Source organism: Schistocerca americana, chromosome 5 (assembly GCF_021461395.2).
Source record: "Schistocerca americana isolate TAMUIC-IGC-003095 chromosome 5, iqSchAmer2.1, whole genome shotgun sequence".
Classification (NCBI taxonomy): domain Eukaryota; kingdom Metazoa; phylum Arthropoda; class Insecta; order Orthoptera; family Acrididae; genus Schistocerca; species Schistocerca americana.
Window position 1 is genome coordinate 250,837,993 of NC_060123.1, and position 20,893 is coordinate 250,858,885.

The following is a 20,893-nucleotide window of genomic DNA, read 5'->3' on the forward strand; positions in this document are numbered from 1 at the left end:
ACTGTATCGTTGTTGAGGCAATTTTCATAATAAAAAGCTTTGTAGTATTTCTATTTATGTCTCATTTATGCACAGTGTAAACTTTTTTGTTATCTGTGTATTGTTAAACATAAACAGTTTTTCACTGTCAAGAGAAAGCAAACTTCAATGTATTAAGGGGGGTAGGACGTCAAACGGGCCGACTTGGAGCAGGAGAGGCACCACAGGACATTTTATTTTCTACTGTCTATACTTTTACAAATAAATTCAGAAAACTTTGTCAGTATAACCAGGAAGGATTCAGGATTCACACTCATAGCAGTGGAAGTGCAAAAACATAAAAAAATAATTTTTTTTAGGTATGAAATTTCATCATTTTTTTCACTTACTGTTGGTTGCATTTGTTCCTATAGGTACATTTTTTTTCACGAGTAAGAGAGACTGTTCAATGAATTTTGCACAGCATACAAACCATACTTACAGGTGTATGAAACTCTAGAATTTTCCAAATCTATTAAAAACTGTGGTAAAAATTGAGATAATTAACTACAAAATTTGATTTTTTTTCTAAACATAAAGTTTAAAACGTAACAGCTCATTCATTTTTTTCATAAACTAAATAGATTCTAGAGTTTCAGACACCTGTAAGTAGGGTTTGTATGCTGTGCAAAATTCATCGGACAGTCTGTCTTACTTATGAAGAAAAGTGTACCTATAGCAACAAAGCCAATAGTAAGTGAAAAAAATCATGAAATTTCACATGTAAAAAAAAATATTTCGTTATGTTTTTTGAACTTCCGCTGCTACGAGTGTGAATCCTGAATCCTTCCTGGTCATGCTGACAAAGTTTTATGAATTTACTTGTAAAAGTATAGACAGTGGAAATTAAAATGTCCTGTGGTGCCTCTCCTGATTCAAGTCGGGCCTTTTGAAGTCCTACTCCCTTAAGACCACAGGTGGGTTATGTCAAAAAACAAAACATTATTATAAAATAGTAAATTTTCCAATGTGTCGGTGGAATGAGGATGGGTCGGAATAGCAGGGGGGGGAGGGGCACCAAGGACAGGGTATGGGGCAGAAAAACAGATGTGAATTAGATGAAGGGGGGGGGGGATGGGAGGAGGAGAGTAGGAAAATAGGCAGAGGATGGCAAGTGGGGGGGGGGGGGGGGAGGGGGAAGGGAGCTGAGGGGGAAAGAAGATAAGGCTGAAGGGATGGAGGGGAATGAAGAAGGAAAGGGAGGGATTGATGTTACTGAATGGTATGTATTCACTTAATTTTATATAATAAACATAATGATATTTATTTATTTTTTCAGTAGATTATTCTCATTTAAAGTAGATCATTATGCTGAAATCTCATGAATATGTTTGTAAAATGTAACAGTGTCACAGAGCATATTACTGGGAGGGAAAGGGGGGGGGGGGGAGAAGAGGAAGGGAGAATGGAAAATGCAATATGCGACTATGAAATATTATTCAAATACATGTTATAGGAAGAGGAAACATTGTGTGCATAATCCACATATGATAGAAAAGAAATGTACACCTCTCTCAGTTTGGAATAAAATTTAAAATTAATTACGAAGGTGAAACCTTTTGAGACCACAGACGGGCTTTGTCTAAAAGAGAAAACATCTTGAATGAGAAATTTTCTTAACATTTTAGGGTGAACTGGGATAGACAGACATAGGAGGAGGGGTGGGCACTAAGGGCAGGGAATGGGGTAGATGAGATAGGTGTTGAATTAGTTGATTGTGGGGGGGTGGGGGGGGGGGGGAGTAGGAATGTAGGCAAGGGAGGGGTAAATGTGTAAATTTTGCCATAGGTATCTGATGACTTTTACTTGAAACGTGTCGTAAATTAAGTATTTACCGACAAAGACGTTCCCATGGAATTAGTACATGCCAGCTCAACAATCATAGTTGCTGGTGAGCGGTGGCTTGCCAATCTCTCAGCAACCCACAGGATGATGTTTTCAGTGGTTGAAAGATATGGAAAACTTCCCAGTCAGGGCAATAGTTGGAACACCCTCCATATTGAGGTAGGTCAGGACAGCACAGGCAATGTGTTTTCTTGTATTATCTCATTGAAAGATACTGTCGTGGAGACTTTGAAGATACAGAACTGGCACTGGTCTTAACACATTGGAAGTATAAAGATTGCTGTCGAAGTTACTAGCTACTAGAAACAGAGTGGATCATGTTGTATATCAAATGGCATACTATTACATTAGGTGTTGGGCCGATATGGTGATGAGAAATACACTACTGGCCATTAAAATTGCTACACCAAGAAGGAATGCAGATGATAAACGGGTATTCATTGGCCAAATATATTATACTAGAACTGACATGTGATTACATTTTCACGCAATTTGGGTGCATAGATTCTGAAAAATCAGTACCCAGAACAACCACCTCTGGCCGTAATAACGGCCTTGATACGCCTGGGCATTGAGTCAAACAGAGCTTGGATGGCGTGTACAGGTACAGCTGCCCATGCAGCTTCAACATGATACCACAGTTCATCAAGAGTAGTGACTGGCATATTGTGATGAGCCAGTTGCTCGGCCACCATTGACCAGACGTTTTCAGTTGGTGAGACATCGAGAGAATGTGCTGGCCAGGGCAGCAGTCAAACATTTCGTGTATCCAGAAAGGCCCGTACAGGACCTGCAACATGCGGTCGTGCATTATCCTGCTGAAATGTAGGGTTTCGCAGGGATTGACTGAAGGGTAGAGCCATGGGTCATAACACATCTGAAATGTAACGTCCACTGTTCAAAGTGCCGTCAATGTGAACAAGAGGTGACAGAGACGTGTAACCAATGGCACCCCATACCATCACGCTGGGTGATACGCCAGTATGGCGATGATGAATACTCTCTTCCAATGTGCGTTCACCGCGATGTCGCCAAACACGGATGCGACTATCATGATGCTGTAAACAGAACCTGGATTCATCCGAATAAATGACGTTTTGCCATTCGTGCACCCAGGTTTGTCCTTCAGTATACCATCGCAAACGCTCCTGTCTGTGATGCAGCGTCAAGGGTAACCGCAGCCATGGTCTCCGAACTGATAGTTCATGCTGCTCCAAACGTCGTCGAACTGTTCGTGCAGATGGTTGTTGTCTTGCAAACGTCCCCATCTGTTGACTCGGGGATTGAGACCTGGCTGCATGATCCTTTACTGCCATGCGGATAAGATGCCTGTCATCTCGACTGCTAGTGATACAAAGGTGTTGGGATCCAGCATGGCGTTCCATATTACCCTCCTGAACCCACCGATTCCATGTTCTGCTAACAGTCATTGTATTTCAACCAATGCGAGCAGCAATGTCGCGATACGATAAACCACAATCGCGATAGGCTACAATCCGACCTTTATCAAAGTGATGGTACGCATTTCTCCTCCTCGCAAGACGCATCTCAACAACATTTCACCAGGCAACGCCGGTCAACTGCTGTTGGTGTATGAAAAATCGGTTGGAAACTTTCCTCATGTCAGCACGTTGTAGGTGTTACCACCGGCGCGAACCTTGTGTGAAGACTCTGAAAAGATAATCATTTGCATATCACAGCATCTTGTTCCTGTCGATTAAATCTCGCGTCTGTAGCATGTCATCTTCGTGGTGTAGCAATTTTAATGGCCAGTAGTGTACATTCTGACAAAGTTTGTTCTGCTTGGAGCCTTCTCACATGGATATGTTTATTGTAATGCTGCATGCAGAACCGGAACTGATGTTAAAGGAGACTTGGTACTACTATTATGTCTAGTGTTGTTGCTCGTACCACTTTCAGTGCGCCTCTCTCTGCTGCCACATCCAGGGAAGCTGCAACAAAGTTAATTTTGTTGACAGTCTGTGGTACTCCAAACATCATCACACTCCCCGTTTGGGTATTTGTCTTGCTGTAAACGAGCACATTTACTGACTCGAGGTATGTGACATCACTGTGGAATCCTACACGGCTGAACAAACAACATGCCTGTCCTCTCTGACACTAACTGTGTGAGTCTGTTGAGTATAGTCTTCCTGAATCCATTGATTTCTTATTCACATGTCAGTTGTGGTATACCAGCCGACAAATTGGCAGTATCGCTGAACGATAAAACTACAGTCCTGGTAGACTAAGATACTGCTGATGTCAAATTACAACACTTGCTGGTAGACTTTACTTCTTCTTGCAAAAAACCTTAATTCAAATGCAGTTTTTGAATGAAATTACCACTGTGCATGTATCCTTATATACAGAACGTACGTGGTGCTACAACTACCCACTTTGTGCTTTTGTGCTGAAATGCTTCTCATTTGCATACACAAACATTTTAAACACTTCATGCCAATTTGACATTTGTTGCCTGCCGCATTTATGATTTGGCAATTTTAACCATCAGCAGTATACATTATAGAACGTTCTTTCTGTTGTGACATTTCATTTGAATTAAGCATAAGGTAGTTACTGAGGAGAATTATTGCAAAATGTTAATTCCAGTGTGTTAGTGTGTTTAATGACGGCTCTCACCATGTTCCTACTTACTCAACTTCTTAAGCATTCCTAATAGAGGAATGCTTCTATCATTTATTGTACAGCCTGAACATGTGTCAACTACCACCTTGTTCTGTTATAATAAGTTTTCTCAAGTTTAGTTGGATGGGTAGCTAAAACTAGTGTTTAAGAATAATTAGTTTCAGATAGAGCTGTGCTCAGTGCCAGTTTCAGCCCACTCAGCATGTGTCTTGCAGATTGGCCCGCCACATCTTTGATCTCAGTGCAGCTTGCCACACCACAAATACCAGATATCCACTCCCCAGCACACTACACTGTCCACACTACTTGCACGTTCACCACTTCAGCCCGCTGCCTGTGCTGTGGTGCACCTTATATCTGTTTGCTACCGTTTATAAATGACGGGAAAAAAATAGTACTTTTACGATGTGTATCGATTGAGTTGTGCTGTGTGTCAGTATACTATTATGTGTGATTATCAGCAAAGCCACTGCAAGAGTGCAATGCCTTCAGTTCTGTTAGATATATGCTTGATTTACACTATTTGGAAATTAAGATTCGATCGAGAGGAAAGATATTCTGAAATTGTCATTGTTGTCACATAAACTTTTCCAGTAATAATAATTAAACACCTGTGTGCATTTTGTAATTGGCTGGAGGTGAAAAATAAACTGGCATCACTGTGAAGCATGCATGGTCAAACTTTTGTTGAGACCACCGCCAATGTGCCCCTGAAAATGTAATCGAGAAAAGAATAAATGAAAATTATCAGAGGGCTTTGCTAATAGATGCAGAACATAATGCAGCAGAGGCAACAGGCTGGTCTGGTGGGCAGCCTCACCGAGCAAAATGAGGGCCGCCGAGGCTCGTCAGCATGGTCTGATTAGCTTAGCAAGTCGTGTTTTGCTGCAGAGTCTCATGAGCCGGACGGGCTAGCCAGTGATCCATACAAGTTAGGCAATGAGATGCGCGTTGAGCGGGCTAAAACTAGTCTAGTCCTGGGTGCCACAACTTTCTGTAGAAGAGACTTCAAGCATCTGTTTAGGCAGTATGATACACTACATAGTCTGACAGTATGCTCTCAGCGTGCAACTGTATTATTCAGTTATCCAAGAAACTTAATAAGTTTTGTGTAAGTGTATCTGTTCATTGAATAAATGAGAAGTCAATAGGTTTCACTGGTTTTATTGTGGTTTTTGCATTTGCTAGTTAGCTGCATCAGTCCAGAGGCTCGATGAAACACAACAAATATTAATTTCTTTCTTTTTCATATTAGCATCTTTCTTTTAGTTTCAAAGTATTTTTGTCATTAATTGAAGGTTCTTTTAACGATTCTGATTAGAAAACACGATACTGTTTCAAGATTAATTATTAACATATCGATGACATTTGTTGTTGTAAAGGCAGAGATGGCTTTCATTCATTGATAATATACTTGAAAGTAGTCCATATCATTGAATAGTATTTCTGTTCAGTACATTTAATATTTTTCACTTAAATGCCAATCCAGTAATTTCAAGTTCAGGGGTGGAAGTTATTTAATGCACTTAATTGCCTGACATTTTTTGTCCAATAAATGTTCTTGATTCACTTTTGTTGAATGCTTGATACATTAATTGACTTTACTTTGACTATATACAATATAAATAATATAACTGTGAACAGTTTGTGCCTGTCTTCAATCATATTCCAAAATAAACTGCCCATGTGCATTTCATTAATTATGTAGTGTGACTGTTTGTTTCTATATTTCATTTATTATGGTATTATTATTATTATTTATATTATTTATTAATATCATTTAGTGCAGTGAGGCATTTAACAAGGCCGAGTCCATCATCTAGCGATCACTAGCAGTTGGCTAAAACGTTGCAGCAACCAACACTGACACTGCAAAATTTTGCATCAGTAGAGAAGTATGATGCCACTTTGTCATGATCTTGTAAACTCCATACAACGCAAAAAAGATATTGAATTGCATAAGTATTTTTAAATAAAGCTTCTATGAATACATTGATTTATAAATGTTTACCTCACACTGCTCAGGCTAGAAAGATGTAAGTGCTTTCATCAATATCTGTGACTCTAAAAGTTAATGAATGACATGAATACAACTAAATAAAAATTTCAGTTACAAAGCTTGAATTGTTGAGGGGGGACAACATTTTCTTTGAAAATGGCAGCAAAAAGATTGCAGGGATATCAGTAATATGACAAGAAGTAAGTCTTTGGGATATGAGCTGGTGCTGTTTAGTTTGGGTGAGTGACAGGAAGTAGCATTGGGTAGCCATGGTTGAGTTTTGGGGAACACTATTCATTCAGACTGTTTTTAAAGATATGGAGTGTGACATACAAAACACACAGTTTTGAAATATGCACAACTTAGTTTACTTGAAGTATGCTACATACACAGAAAAAAAGGAATGCCAATTGAACTCAGGAATACTCAAAGTTGTGTATTGAAGACAGTATCCAGAGGATGCTATCCATCAGTTTGGACACAAGTCCTTGACAGATTGCATCATTTAAGTCCTGTATTGTATGTTGTTTCTCTGCATACACCCTGGCTTCAGTTATTATAATAAGACAAAATCACAGTATGATAAACTGGTAATTCTTGGGGTAACACATCATCACTGAAAGCACGTATTTGGTGGAACTTAGCTTTCATGCTTGTCATAGACGCTTCTGCTACATATGCTGTTGCCCAATCCTGTTGAAATAGTATTCCTGCAGGAAATCCAAGCCTTATCAGCACAGTTTGCACAAAGTTATGTTGCCACTGCTCCCTGCCTATCGTTCATCTCTCATGGCTTGTAGATACCGTTGGTGCAGCTGTTGTGGAAGTTGCCCAGTATACACAGTTCTGTACACTCACTGCTCCAGTTGAACAGAAATATAATTTGTCACTCACCATTGCTAACGGTATTGGCATAGTCAATGAAATTGATGGGAATTTCCTGCAGAGGGTTCCATATTGGATGAAATCTGTGCCTTTCAGCTTATGCAAAATCATATTTTATTTGTTCACTTTGATGTGAAGAATATATATTAGGGATTTGCTCAACACCATTTACATAGGATGTAGGTGCATAAGTAAGGATTTAGACATGTAGTCATATTAAGGACTTGAAATAAGTGAGCACACATTTTCATCCCACCCCCACTTGTTCCTTCTCTCTCTCTCTCTCTCTCTCTCTCTCTCTCATGGGGGCACATGGGCACACACGCACACACACACACACACACACACACACACACACACACACACACAAGCTAAAGGGGTGTTTTAGAATAAAAAAGTGGGAATAATTCTGCCATTAAATATTTCAGGGTCTTGTGAGAGTGTTTAATGTGTTGAGAGATGTGTTTGCAGTACTTGATTTCAGCGTTCTTCTAATGTTGTGTAACTTACATTTACTTGTATGTTGCTTCAGAGGAATAGTTTTATATATCTGATCAAATTTATTTTCAGGTACCGTCTACAGAAATCGGGAAAGACGTCTTTTGGTAATGAAATATATTTTGTAGATTTTGAAGGACGTGTGCCCCCATACCCATTGTTTGGTACAAAATACAATTTTCACCTGGAAGGTGTAGTTGACTGTCCAGAATTTTTGGTTCATTTTCCAACATTTGTCAAGTAAGTATTATTTGGTGGTATTTTCTCTCCCTTTTTCTAGTGGAAGGGGTGACTGATCTACTGATGACAAGAGTATGGTATACACTTCACTGTGGAACACAATATTAATGTACAAAGGTTCACTTGCAGGGATAAATCTCAAACTGTTTTTATTTTTAAAGTTTTCCTGTTTTCAGATATTATATGCCATTGATTCCATCCTCTATCAAAAATTTTCATTACTGAAAATATTATAGATCAAAAGAAAATTCATAAGAGGAAACTACAAAATTACAAGGAGACGAATGCTGGGCCAATCCTCATCTTCAGGAAATGAAATTTCAGTACTGCCAATGTTGTTGTTATTGTCGTCGTCGTCGTCGTCGTCGTTGTTGTTGGTGGTGGTGGTGGTGGTGGTGGTGGTGGTGGTGGCGGTGGGGGTAGATTTCGGCGTCGTTGTCTTCGGTCGGAAGATTCGTTTGAGAGCAGCTTTCCATGCTAATCTATCTTGTGCAAGACTCTATCTCAGTGTAACTATTGTAACCTATATCCACTTGAACCTGCCTACAATAATCAAGCCTTGCTACCTCTACAATTTTAACCTCCATAGCTATCTCAATTACTTTGCTCCTTGAAGTCTCAGAATGTGCCTTATCAGTGATTCCTCCTTTTAGTCCCCCCACCACCACCACACCCCACCCCCCTTTCCCCCCACCCCCAGGGGACTTGTGGCTCTTTCATGAGTTGGTGCATGGCGCACATAAGGCGCTGAGCTATTGTGGCCCTTGCTTCCTTCCTGGGCTGCATTCCCTTACCCATGCCCCTCCCTCCCTGTCCTCACTCCCTTCCTCTGCCCACTTTCTTTCCCTCTTGGGTTTGAGCTCCCCTTTTAAATTTTGTCACCACAGTGCAAGCCAACTGGGGAAGTACACTTTACTTAGTCATTGGCATGTGGCCTTACCATCTCTTTCATTCTTTCCTTGTCATCATCCTTTTAACATTCTATAGCCAGCAGGGTAACCAGTTCTTGTAATGGGGTCATTATGTACTCTTTTGGTTGAGCCCCCTGATAACCACTTCTGATACCTGAGCTGCTACCTGCCCATGTAATCCTAGGAGTGGTTACTTGTCATCCTGGAACAAAAGAACTACTGGCAATGGACACCATGCCAGATGGCTCTTCCTGTGATTGGGTGATGCCCATGAGGAGAGCCCCTGATCAAAGTGGGGGGTATCGGGGTGGACACTTTGCTTGTGAAACATATTAATCCCCGAAAAAAGAAACTAGCTGCTGTTCTACAGCCATCTCTTTAGTTGGGCATGGATCCTTTAATGCTCATTCTTTTGTCTCTGCAGCCTTCCCTTCCCTCGCTATCCGCTAGGAGGGGGGCCAAGCTCACCGGCTTGGGGTGGAAGCCTTTCCCTGCCATCTGGTCTGCACCAGATCTGATGGGGATACTTTCACCACCACCAAGCTGTTATTTTTTGTGGAAGCTATCAAAGACAAGTTTTGCAAAGTACGCACTCTGTGTGAGATACAGTTAGGTTTGGCGTGGATCAGAACTACTTCTGTGGCCCTTTGTGCCCATGACCATCTTGTTCACAACCCAATGTCAGTTACTTCTCACCAGTCTTTGAATATTGTTCAGGGTGTCATTTTTCACAGGGAACTCATCCCTCAAACTGATAAGGAACTTCAGACTAATCTGGAATGGCAGGGCATTAATTTTGTTCAGAAAGTCCGTAAGGCCACTTGCAATGATGCCTGTGCCTTTGGTATTTGAAGTGGTTACCATACTGGAGAAGGTCAAGGTGGTTTATCAGATGCTTACGGTGTTTGCAGACCTCTGTGCGATGAATGTGGATGCCCACACCATGAAGAGAGCTCCTGTGTTCTGTCACCTATGCGTGTTAATTATCATGACCATCAATCTCCACACTCCCTGGATTGCTCGTTTTATAAGAAGACAAATAATATACGGGAGTGTAAGTCCTTGATCTTACACTAATGCTCATCAGAAATACGAACATTGTCACCATGTGTGTATGACAGCTAACTTTACCTCTGTTGCATCTCTTGCCCCTCCTCCTTCCTTCTTATCCCAGTCTCACCCCATTTCCTCTCCTCCTCCCCTCTCCCTCAGGTGTTGATCCCCCACCCCAGCTGGAGAAGTGTGCCCCTTCTTCAGCATCTACTGTTGATTGAGACCCCAGCATCTGCCCGACTGCAGACATGCTGCCAAATGTCAGCTGCGCAACCCTCAGCTCGTGCGCTCCAAGGTCACCCGCTCACTCTCAGTTCCAGTTCTCACTGGAGTCTGCTTGCTGTCTGCCCTGCTTTCCTTGACCTGCAAAAGAGAATAAGAAGAAACATAGTTCCCAGCACAAGTCCCCTCAGGTGCCTCCCGGGATTGTCAACTGTCCCCTCGCAACCTGAGTCGGACTTCCCATTTTTGGTTTATTCGTGTCACCCCGTCCTTGTTTGTGGAGGATGGTGACCCAGTGGTGTGACCAGCTTTGATCCATTTGCCTCCCAGTTGGATTCCTGTTCCATGCTTATTCAAAGGATTTATACTGGATACTACCATCACCTTCCGGAATTGCAATCTCTTATTTCGTTCTGCGCTGCAGCTTTTGTTACTCTCCAGGAATCTCATTTTACTGATGCTCACTCACCATCCTTCATGGATTCTGTGCATTCTTTTGAAATCAGGTCAGTCGATCATATTTGCAAGTTGGTCCATATGGACGTTGTTAGTATGTGGATCCCCACTTTGTACCATAATGGAAGCAGTTGCTGTCTGGATCCACCTGGACTCTGCAGTGATGTGTCTCCCTCCTTACAGGCCACCTACATCCGCTGCCCTAACTGCCCTCCCTTCCTCCTCATTGTGGATTTTAATGCTTATTACCCTTTGTGGGGGCAGTGCTTTTTCCTTTAGTCGGAGTCTCCTCATAGACCAGTTTCTTGCAGATCACAACCTGTGCCTTCTTAACAATAGTTTCACCTACTACCCAGTGTAGTAGTGATTATGGCACTTTATCTGCCATTGATCTTTCACTCCCTTCTCCTTCCCTTCTTAATTCATTACACTGGTCCATGCGTGATTATCTCTGTGATACCGACCATTTGCTGTTGACACTCTTGTTCCCTTCCTGCCTTTTAGTGGCCAGTTTGCCCTGCTGGGCTTTCCATCGTCCTGATTGGCATGTGTATACTGTCCAGGTCATGTTTATACCTCCTTTTATAAGGTTGTATTGATGAAGTCGTCAAAGATGTGCCCGATATTATCATTCGCGCTACCAGCATTGCCATATCCCTTTGGATGGGCCCCTTTCACTGCCAGATGGTCTGGTGGAGGAGCACAACATTGTCATTCACGATCACCATTGAGCTTTGCAATGCTTTAAACAGCATCTATCCTCCACCAGTCTTATTGCCTTTAAACACCTTCCTACCAAAACCTGGCACTTAGTAACACAGAGCAAGCGGGTGAGTTGGGAATGCTTTGTCTCCTCCCAAGTTTTTCTGCTGTCTGTCATAGGTGTGGGCTATGCTCCTCACCCTCCAAGGTTGCCTAGTCCTCCTGGGTGGCCTTTTTACAAGTTCGTTGGTTCTCACGGAATGCCTTGTGACACATTTTGCAGTGGCACTGGTGTCAGCCTCCTATCTGGACTCCTCCAGAAACTGCGGGTTGAAGCTTCCCACTTACGTTTTACCACATTTGTGGTGGAATGATACAATGAACCTTTTATTAAATACTTTTGGTACTCTTCTCTTCCAACAATTCAGTCGTTGGTTCCAATTCTGTTTACAACCAATTGGTTCAACACCTCAGTCCTGCACAATGACAATATCTTCTCTGGACTGTTAACCACATTTGCCTTCAAGGTGTTTTCCACTCTCAATAGGAGACAGTATTGTGTCTCTGTCCTTAAGCACGTTAAGGATCCATCATACCTCGATAGTTATTAGATGATCAGTTTGACCATGCAAGTTATTTGAATGGATGGTAGCTTGTTGGCTCTGTTGGGTCCTCGAATCTCGGGACCCTTTGTCGTCTTAAGTGCAGCTTTCAGGAAGGAGAACCTCCAATCAATCATACGCTTTGGTTGGACACCAAAGTTCAGCAGACCTTTCCTCAGCACTGCCATCTTTTCGAAGTTTTCTTCAATCTTCAGAAGGCCTGCTACGCAGCTTTGTGCTCTCTCATCTTATTTACACTCGATAAGTGGGGTCTTTGGGGGACTCCTCCCAATCTTTATTCACCAGTTCCTGTCCCAACAGTCGTTTAATTTCAGTTCGGCACCATTCTCAGCTATCATTGGATCCAGGAGAATTGTGTTCCACAGGGTTCTGTATTAAGTGTCCTTTTCCTGTCACTGTTAATGGTGTTGTGATCCCTGCATACCAATGGTCACCCCTGTGCTGTATGTGGATGATTTTTGCATCTGGGCTAGTTCCACTTGGTAGCTTCTGTAGAGGGACAGCTCCAGGGTGTCATCTGGTGCATTTCTGCTCTCTCACGGTTGTCAGCTGTTCTCTCCCATTAGATCATGTCTGGTATACTTCCGTCGCCATGTGACAGTTCATCCTGACCCTGAGCTCTACTTCGATGCCCAACACCTGTCAGTGGTCTCCAGTTCTATTTCTTGGTCTTCTTCTTGATAGCAAGCTTTCTTCGTTGCCCCATATCTGCCTTCTGAAGGCTGACTCTTTCTGTAACCTCACTCTCCTTGGCTTACGTGCACGTAAGTCTTGGGGTGCGGACTATTCTCCTCTTGTCTGTCTTTATTGGGCTTTGGTTCTGCAACATCTGGACTAAGGGTGTCAAGCTTATGACTCAGCTGCCCACTTCCGTTCTGCATCTCTTGGACCCAGTCCATTTGGTCACCAGCACCTTCCAAACTAGTCCTGTCGGTAGTCTTCTTGTTGATGCTGGGATCCCTTGGTTTGGTGGCCTCAGCTCCTGGTTTCCTATGCCGTTGCTATCCACTCATTCCCTGCTCACCACTCCTATTCTATTATTTATTACTTTCATAGCTTTAGGATGTTACCTGCTCGCTGCCCATCCTTGGGTGGGTTTCCAGTTCGGCTCCGCCTCGGTTCTCTCCACCACATTTTCCATCTTCCATCTTTGTTTTTTCTGACGCTTTAGTCTCTACCATCCACAATCTTCTCGCCTGTCTAGACCGTGCAGCTAGTTCGGTTGATTTCCTTTGGGTCTCCGCCCATGTAGGTATCCCGGGTAGTGAGCTTGCCAATCTTGGTCCTTGTGACCCTTCCAGGGACAGATTTGTGGCTTCATATTGAATTCATTTTGGCTCAGTCGTGGACTGGTGATTAAGAGGCCCCCTGGCCATGTGTCGTTCTTCCTTCCACCTGTCCTGGTGAGAATCTAGCATTCTCTCCCAACTTCCTATTGGCCATGCCAAGTTGACCAATGGCTTTTTACTCTGTAATGAACCGTAACCCCCCCCCCCCCCCTTTCCCTTTTTGTAGTTGCAGGGCCCCATTATGGTGGTCTGTATTTTACTGGGCAGCCTTGTCTTTCAGCCCTTTGCGCTACGTACACTCTCCTTGTCACATGTGTTAGAGGATGGTTACATCCAATCTGTTTTCTTGTCCTCCTATATTTAAGTACCTGAATTTCCTTCCTTCCAGAATTTGAGTCCCTTGGTTAGTGTTGGCTTTGGTTTGGGAGGGGTTCAGCCATGCCTCCATGCTGGCAAGGTTTCCCTCTTCCTTTTCCCTATATTTTCTCTGGTATTTTGTGCTGTTTTGTTTCCCCCTTATCTTGTGTCTTCTTTCCCTGGAGTTGTCCCCATTGTCACGATCATGGTATGGTGTGGAGATCAGGATGGGTCTGTGGCAGTGCTGACACTACATTGCATGTAGTGTTCTGGGATGTCCCCTTGCGTTCGCAGCTCTCTCTCTTCACCGAGCGAGGTGGCGCAGTGGTTAGCACACTGGACTCACATTCGGGAGGACGACGGTTCAATCCTGTTTCCAGCCATCCTGATTTAGGTTTTCCGTGATTTCCCTAAATCGTTTCAGGCAAATGCCAGGATGGTTCCTTTGACAGGGCACGGTCGATTTCCTTCCCAATCCTTCCCTAACCCGAGCTTGCGATCCATCTCTAATGACCTCGTTGTCGACGGGACGTTAAACACTAACCATCTCTCTCTCTTCTATTCCTTACACTTCCTCCCGCCTCGACATTCCTTCTGCATCTTTATTTGCCCATTTTCTGTTTGCCTTGGCTGGATTGTGCTGTTCGTGTTGTTCCTCCTTTAGTTTCTGCTATTTTAGACCATGGGACTGGTGACCTCGCTGTTTTGTCCCCCCACTCCGCCATCCCCTTCAGTCAACCAACCAGTCAACTGAGTGAAGTGGCGCAATGATTAGTGCACTGGACTCGCATTCGGGATGATGGCAGTTCAAACGCACTTCCAGCCATCCTGGTTTAGGTTTTTTTTGATTTTCCTAAATCGTTTCAGGCATGTGCCAGGATGGTTCCTTTGAAAGGGCTTGGCCGACTTCCTTCACTGTTGTTCCCTAATCTGATGTGACCGATGACCTCCTGTTTGAACCCCGCCCACCAAATCAACCAACCAATCAACCGTCTTTTAGTCAAGTTGTGAAATAAACCTCTTTCCTCCCCATTTTGATTCTGTACCTTTTTATTAGTTATCTGCTCAGCCAATCTAATCTACAACATTCTTCTTAGAAATACATTTCAAAAGCTTACATTCTCTTCTTTTCTTAACTGCTTATTGCCACCGTTCAGTTCTGTATCCAATACTTTCAGAGAAGACATCCTTACACTTAAATTTATGTTTAGCATACACAGATTTTTTCCAGAAGAATTATTCAGTGTTTACCATTTCTGTCACCCCCCCCCCCCCCCCCCCGCCCCCCCCAAGGGTTGCATGAACCAGGTGCCTTCTGTGGAGACCAATACGCAGCAACGTTCGCTGAACAGTTGTCGAGGAGACACAGTTGGTAGTCCCTTGGGTCACCTGACTGGTCAGTTATTTGATAGTTGCAATTATATTTGCCCGTATACATCTCCATAGCAGTTGTTCACCACTTTCATCTATGGTCTGTGGTGCACCATAAGTTGCATCAACAGCTGTTTCTACCATTTTCCAACGCTCGGTACACTTTAATCACGGAGGCACACAAACAATTTACAAACTTAGCCGTTTCAGAAATGCTTTCGTCCTTGGCACTAAAGCCAGTAATTGTGCGCTTTTGTATGCGAGACAAATCGTTCTGCACATTACGATGACAACTCCACTGTTTTCTGCACCCCACTCACCCATATGCCCTATACATCCCTATTGTTGTTAGTGTTGTCACTTGCTGTTTTTGAGGCGTTATTGCACGTTGATGTCAAACGTAGGCAGTGATCACAGTAATGTGATTGGACTACTTATCTATAATAGTTTCATTATAACTAGCTCTCCCGAGAATCTCAATAATTCCAAGGGTATGTTGTGTATTCCAGGTGCCTAATTTCAGTTTAGATCTTTCAGTGATTTGTAAAATTTTTTTTGTACTATCACAACTTCCATCTTGTTGTCTGCTGCCTCTTCCTTTTCGATAATATTGTCCTGAAGTTCATTTCTCTTGTATAGCCCTTCTATATATTACTCCCACCTCTCTGCTTTCCCTTGATTTGTTAGTGCAGGCTTGTCATCCGAGCTCTTGAAATAATCGTTCAATTGCTTTTCTTTTCTCCAAAGGTGTCTCTACTTTTCCTATAGGTGACACCTGTCTGTTTTCTAGCTTCTACAGCCTTGCATTGATGGTATAGACATCCCTATTTAGCCATTTTGCACTTTCTACCAATATAATTTTTTAGATGCATGTATTCAGTTTTGTCTACTACTTGTCCATTACGAACTGCAGCCTACATCCTTCTGAATGTGCTTAGTGTATTCATCTCTTGGGCTCCCTCTACGATTTTTACCCTCCACGCTGCCCTCCAGTTTTAAATTGGTGATCCCTTGATGCCTCAAAACATGTCCTACCAACCAATCCCATCTTCTAGTCAAGTTGTGCCACAAACTCCTCTTCTCCCCAATTCTATTTAATACCTCCTAATTAGTTATGTGATCTACCCATATAATCGTCAGCATTCTTCTGTAGCACCACATTTCAAAAGCTTCTATTCTCTTCTTGTCTAAACTATTTATCGTCCATGTTTCACTTCCATACATGGCTACGCTCCATACAAATACTTTCAGAAATGACTTCCTGACACAAATCTATACTCGATGTTAACAGATTTCTCTTCTTCAGAAACACTTTCCTTGCCATTGCCGGTCTACATTTTATGTTCTCTCTACTTTGACCATCATCAGTTCTTTTGCTCCCCAAATAGCAAAACTCCTTTACTACTTTACGTGTCTCATTTCCTAATATAATTCCCTCAGCATCACGCGAGTTAACTCGACTACATTCCATTATCCTCGTTTTACTTTTGTTGATGTTCATCTTGTACCCTCCTTTCAAGACACTGTCCATTCCATTCAACTGCTCTTCAAAGTCCTTTGCTGTCTCAGACAGAATTACAATGTCATAGGCGAACCTCAAAGTTTTTATTTCTTCTCCATGGATTTTAATTCCTACTTCGAATTTTTCTTTTGTTTCCTGTACTGTTTGCTCATTATACAGATTGAATAACATCGGGGAGAGGCTACAACCCTGTCTCACTCCATTCCCAACCACTGCTTCCCTTTCATGTCCCTCAACTCTTTATAACTGCCATCTGGTTTATGTGCAAATTGTAAATAGCCTTTCGCTCCCTGTATTTTACCCCTGCCACCTTCAGAATTGGGAAGAGAGTATTCGAGTCAACATTGTCAAAAGCTTTCTCTGAGTCTACAAATGCTAGAAATGTAGGTTTGCCTTTTCTTAATCTAGCTTCTAAGATATGCCGTATGGTCAGTATTGCCTCACGTGTTCCAACATTTCTACGGAATCCAAACTGATCTTTCCCGAGGTCAACTTCTATCAGTTTTTCCATTCATCTGTAAAGAATTCGCGTTAGTATTTTGCAGCCGTGATTTATTAAACTGATAGTTCGGTAATTTTCACATCTGTCAACACTTGCTTTCTTTGGGATTGGAATTATTATATTCTTTTTGAAGTCTGAGGGTATTTTGCATGTTTCGTACATTTTGCTCACCAGATGCTAGAGTTTGGTCAGGACTGGCTCTCCCAAGGCTGTCAGTAGTTCTAATGGAATGTTGTCTACTCCCGGGGCCTTGTTTCGACTTAGGTCTTTCAGTGCTCTGTCAAACTCTTCACGCAATATCATATCTCCCATTTCATCTTCATCTAACTCCTCATCCATTTCCATAATATTGCCCTCAAGAACATCGCCCCTGTATAGACCCTCTATATACTCCTTCCACCTTTCTGCTTTCCCTTCTTTGCTTAGAACTGGGTTTCCATCTGAGCTCTTGATATTCATACAAGTGGTTCTCTTTTCTCCAAAGGTCTCTTTAATTTTCCTGTAGGCAGTATCTATCTTACCCCTAATGAGATAGGCCTCTACATCCTTACATTTGTCCTCTAGCCATCCCTGCTTAGCCATTTTGTACTTCCTGTCGATCTCATTTTTGAGACATTTGTATTCCTTTTTGCCTGCTTCATTTACTGCATTTTTATATTTTCTCCTACATCAATTAAATTCAATATTTCTTCTTTTACCCAAGGATTTCTACTAGCCCTCGTCTTTTTACCTACTTGATCCTCTGCTGCCTTCACTACTTCATCCCTCAAAGCTACCCATTCGTCTTCTACGGTATTTCTTTCCCCCATTCTTGTCAATTGTTCCCGTATGCTCTCCCTGAAACTCTGTACAACCTCTGGTTCTTTCAGTTTATCCAGGTCCCATCTTCTTAAATTCCCACCTTTTTGCAGTTTCTTCAGTTTTTATTTAGAGTTCATAACCAATAGATTGTGGTCAGAGTCCACATCTGCGCCTGGAAATGTCTTACAATTTAAAACCTGGTTCCTAAATCTCTTTCTTACCATTATATAATCTATCTGATACCTTTTAGTATCTCCAGGGTTCTTCCATGTATACAACCTTCTTTTATGATTCTTGAACTGAGTTTTAGCTATGATTAAGTTATGCTCTGTGCGAAATTCTACCAGGCGGCTTCCTTTTTCATTTCTTACCCGTAATCCAAATTCACCTGCTACATGTCCTTCTCTTCCTTTTCCTACTATCGAATTCCAGTCACCCATGACTATTGAATTTTCGTCTCCCTTCACTATCTAAATAATATCTTTTATCTCATCATAGATTTCTTCAATTTCTTCGTCATCTGCAGAGCTAGTTGGCATATAAACTTGTACTACTATAGTAGGGATGGGCTCGTGTCTATCTTGGCCACAATAATGCGTTCACTATGCAGTTTGTAGTAGCTTACCTGCCTCCTATTTTTTTTATTCATTATTAAACCTACTCCTGTATTACCCCTATTTGATTTTGTATTTATAACCCTTTATTCACCTGACCAAAAGTCTTGTTCCTCCTGCCACCGAACTTCACTAATTCCCACTATATCTAACTTTAACCTATCCATTTCACTTTTTAATTTTCTAACCTACCTGCCCGATTAAGGGATCTGATATTCCACGCTCCGATCTGTAGAACGCCAGCTTTCTTTCTCCTGATAACAATATCCTCTTGAGCAGTCCCCGCCCGGAGATCCGAATGGGGGACTATTTCACCTCTGGAATATTTTACCCAAGAGGACACCATCATCATTTAACCATACAGTAAAGCTCCATGCCCTCAGGAAAAATTACGGGTGTAGTTTCCCCTTGCTTTCAGCCGTTCGCAGTACCAGCACAGCAAGGCCGTTTTGGTTAGTGTTACAGGGCCAGATCAGTCGATCATCCAGACTGTTGCCCCCTGCGACTACTGAAACGGCTGCTGCCGCTCTTCAGGAACCACATGTTTGTGTGGCCTCTCAACAGATACCCTCCGTTGTGGTTGCACCTACGTTACGGTTATCTGTATTGCTGAAGCACTCGAGCCTCCCCACTGACAGCAAGGTCTGTGGTTCAGGGGGGGGGGGGGGGGCTAGGGCTATAAAACCTATCAAGGTCCAAAATTCTGGCTGTTATTCTATGGCTGTCTCTGAGTGGTAACAGATCACTGAATGCTACTTCTTATGACCCTGCATCCTTCCCTTCTCTGCTACATACTGGAAGGAAGGTTAGGCTCACTGGCTTGTGGTGAAACACTTTCTGTGCTACCTTGTCTGTACTAGGACGGACCGGGACACATTGACTGTCACAAAGCCATTATTTTCTGTGGAATATATCAAACGTAAGTTTAGCGAAGTGGAATTTCTCAGTGAGTTGTGGTCAGGTTCCCTAGTGATTACAAAACTACTTATGTCGCCCAGTCTGCAGATCTTTGTGTATGTAATCATCTTGACACCGTCCCAGTATCTGTTACATCTCACCAGTCTCAGATTATGGTCCTGGTAGTCATTTTTCATAGAGACCTCATCCTTCAAACTGATGAGGAACTCCCTGGGCCAATCTGGAATGATGGGGCATGCATTTTGTTTGACGTGTGCCAATCACACTGATACTGACGCCTTTATTCTGGCATTTGAGGCAGATACCCTCCCAGAGATGGTCAAGGTTATTTGTTATCAGTGTGACATGAAGCCGTACATTCCACCATCCATGAGGTGCTTCCAAAACTTATGTTTTGGGTACATCTTTCCACTGTATGGCAGACCCTCTGTGGTGACTGTGGACACCCTCCCCATGAGGGGAGCCCCTGTGTTCCGCCATCTGTGATTGTTAATTGTCACTACCATCACTCTGCGTGCTCACCAGATTGCCCTGCTTGTAAGAAAGAAAAGAAGATACAAGAGTATAAGGCACTGAATTGTTTGTCTCACACTGGGGCTCGTCAGAAATTTGACTAACTTCATCCTGTGTCAGTGACTTCTGCTTTTGCCTCTGTTACATCCTTTCTCCTCCTCCCCCTTCCTTACCCCAGTCCCAACCCCCCCCCCCCCTCTCCTCTCCCCGTCCCCTGTGGTTCCCATGCCCTTCCCTCCAAGTGCCGCCCCCTCCTCAGCTGAACGGTGCCCCCATTCTTTGGCACCCACCAGTGGTGGAACTCCCTTCTAGGGCTCCTCCTCTCGGCGTCTCTCTGGTCGAAGGTCTGCTACCACAACTCGACCATGGGACACACTGTCTATGTGCCCCAAGGTGTGCCGCCTTCTTCTGGTTTCAGAACTTGTGGAAGCCTTCTCTTCCTCTGTGCCCTGCCCTTCTCAACCTGTGAAGGAGGAGGAGGAGGAGGAGAAGAAGAAGAAGAAGAAGAAGAAGAAGAAACATAAGTCCTAGGAGAAGTGCCCCAAGCCTCCTACACCCCACCCCCTTGCCTCCAGAGGTTGTATCTCCCCCCTTGCAACAAGAGTCTGACTTTTATTTAAGTACCCTGTTCTCTTTAGTGATGGATGGGGACCCAGTAGCGTGATTGGCTCCAGCTTGTTTGCCTCCAACTTGGATATCCACTCCGTGCTTGTTCAGTGGAACTGAAATGAATACTGCCATCACCTCCCAGAGTTGCATTTTACTTGGCTGCTTTTGTTGTTCTCCAGAAATATTTTACTGACACTCACTCACCAACTTTTTGTTGATTCTGTGCTTTCTGTTGGAACCTGGCCAGTCCTTTGAGGGATTCTGGTAGTGTCTGCACGTTGGTCTGTATGGATATC

The 20,893-nt window shown here is 43.0% G+C and overlaps 1 protein-coding gene across 1 annotated transcript in view; it reads left to right on the plus strand.

Moving 5' to 3' along the window:
• The window catches only part of LOC124615977 (mRNA cap guanine-N7 methyltransferase), a 126,643-nt gene that overhangs the window by 22,745 nt on the left and 83,005 nt on the right, over positions 1 to 20,893 (plus strand). The window contains exon 5 of the mRNA XM_047144180.1: positions 7,967 to 8,134. Within this exon, the coding sequence (XP_047000136.1) occupies positions 7,967 to 8,134 (168 nt within the window). The remainder of the gene's footprint in view (positions 1 to 7,966; positions 8,135 to 20,893) is intronic.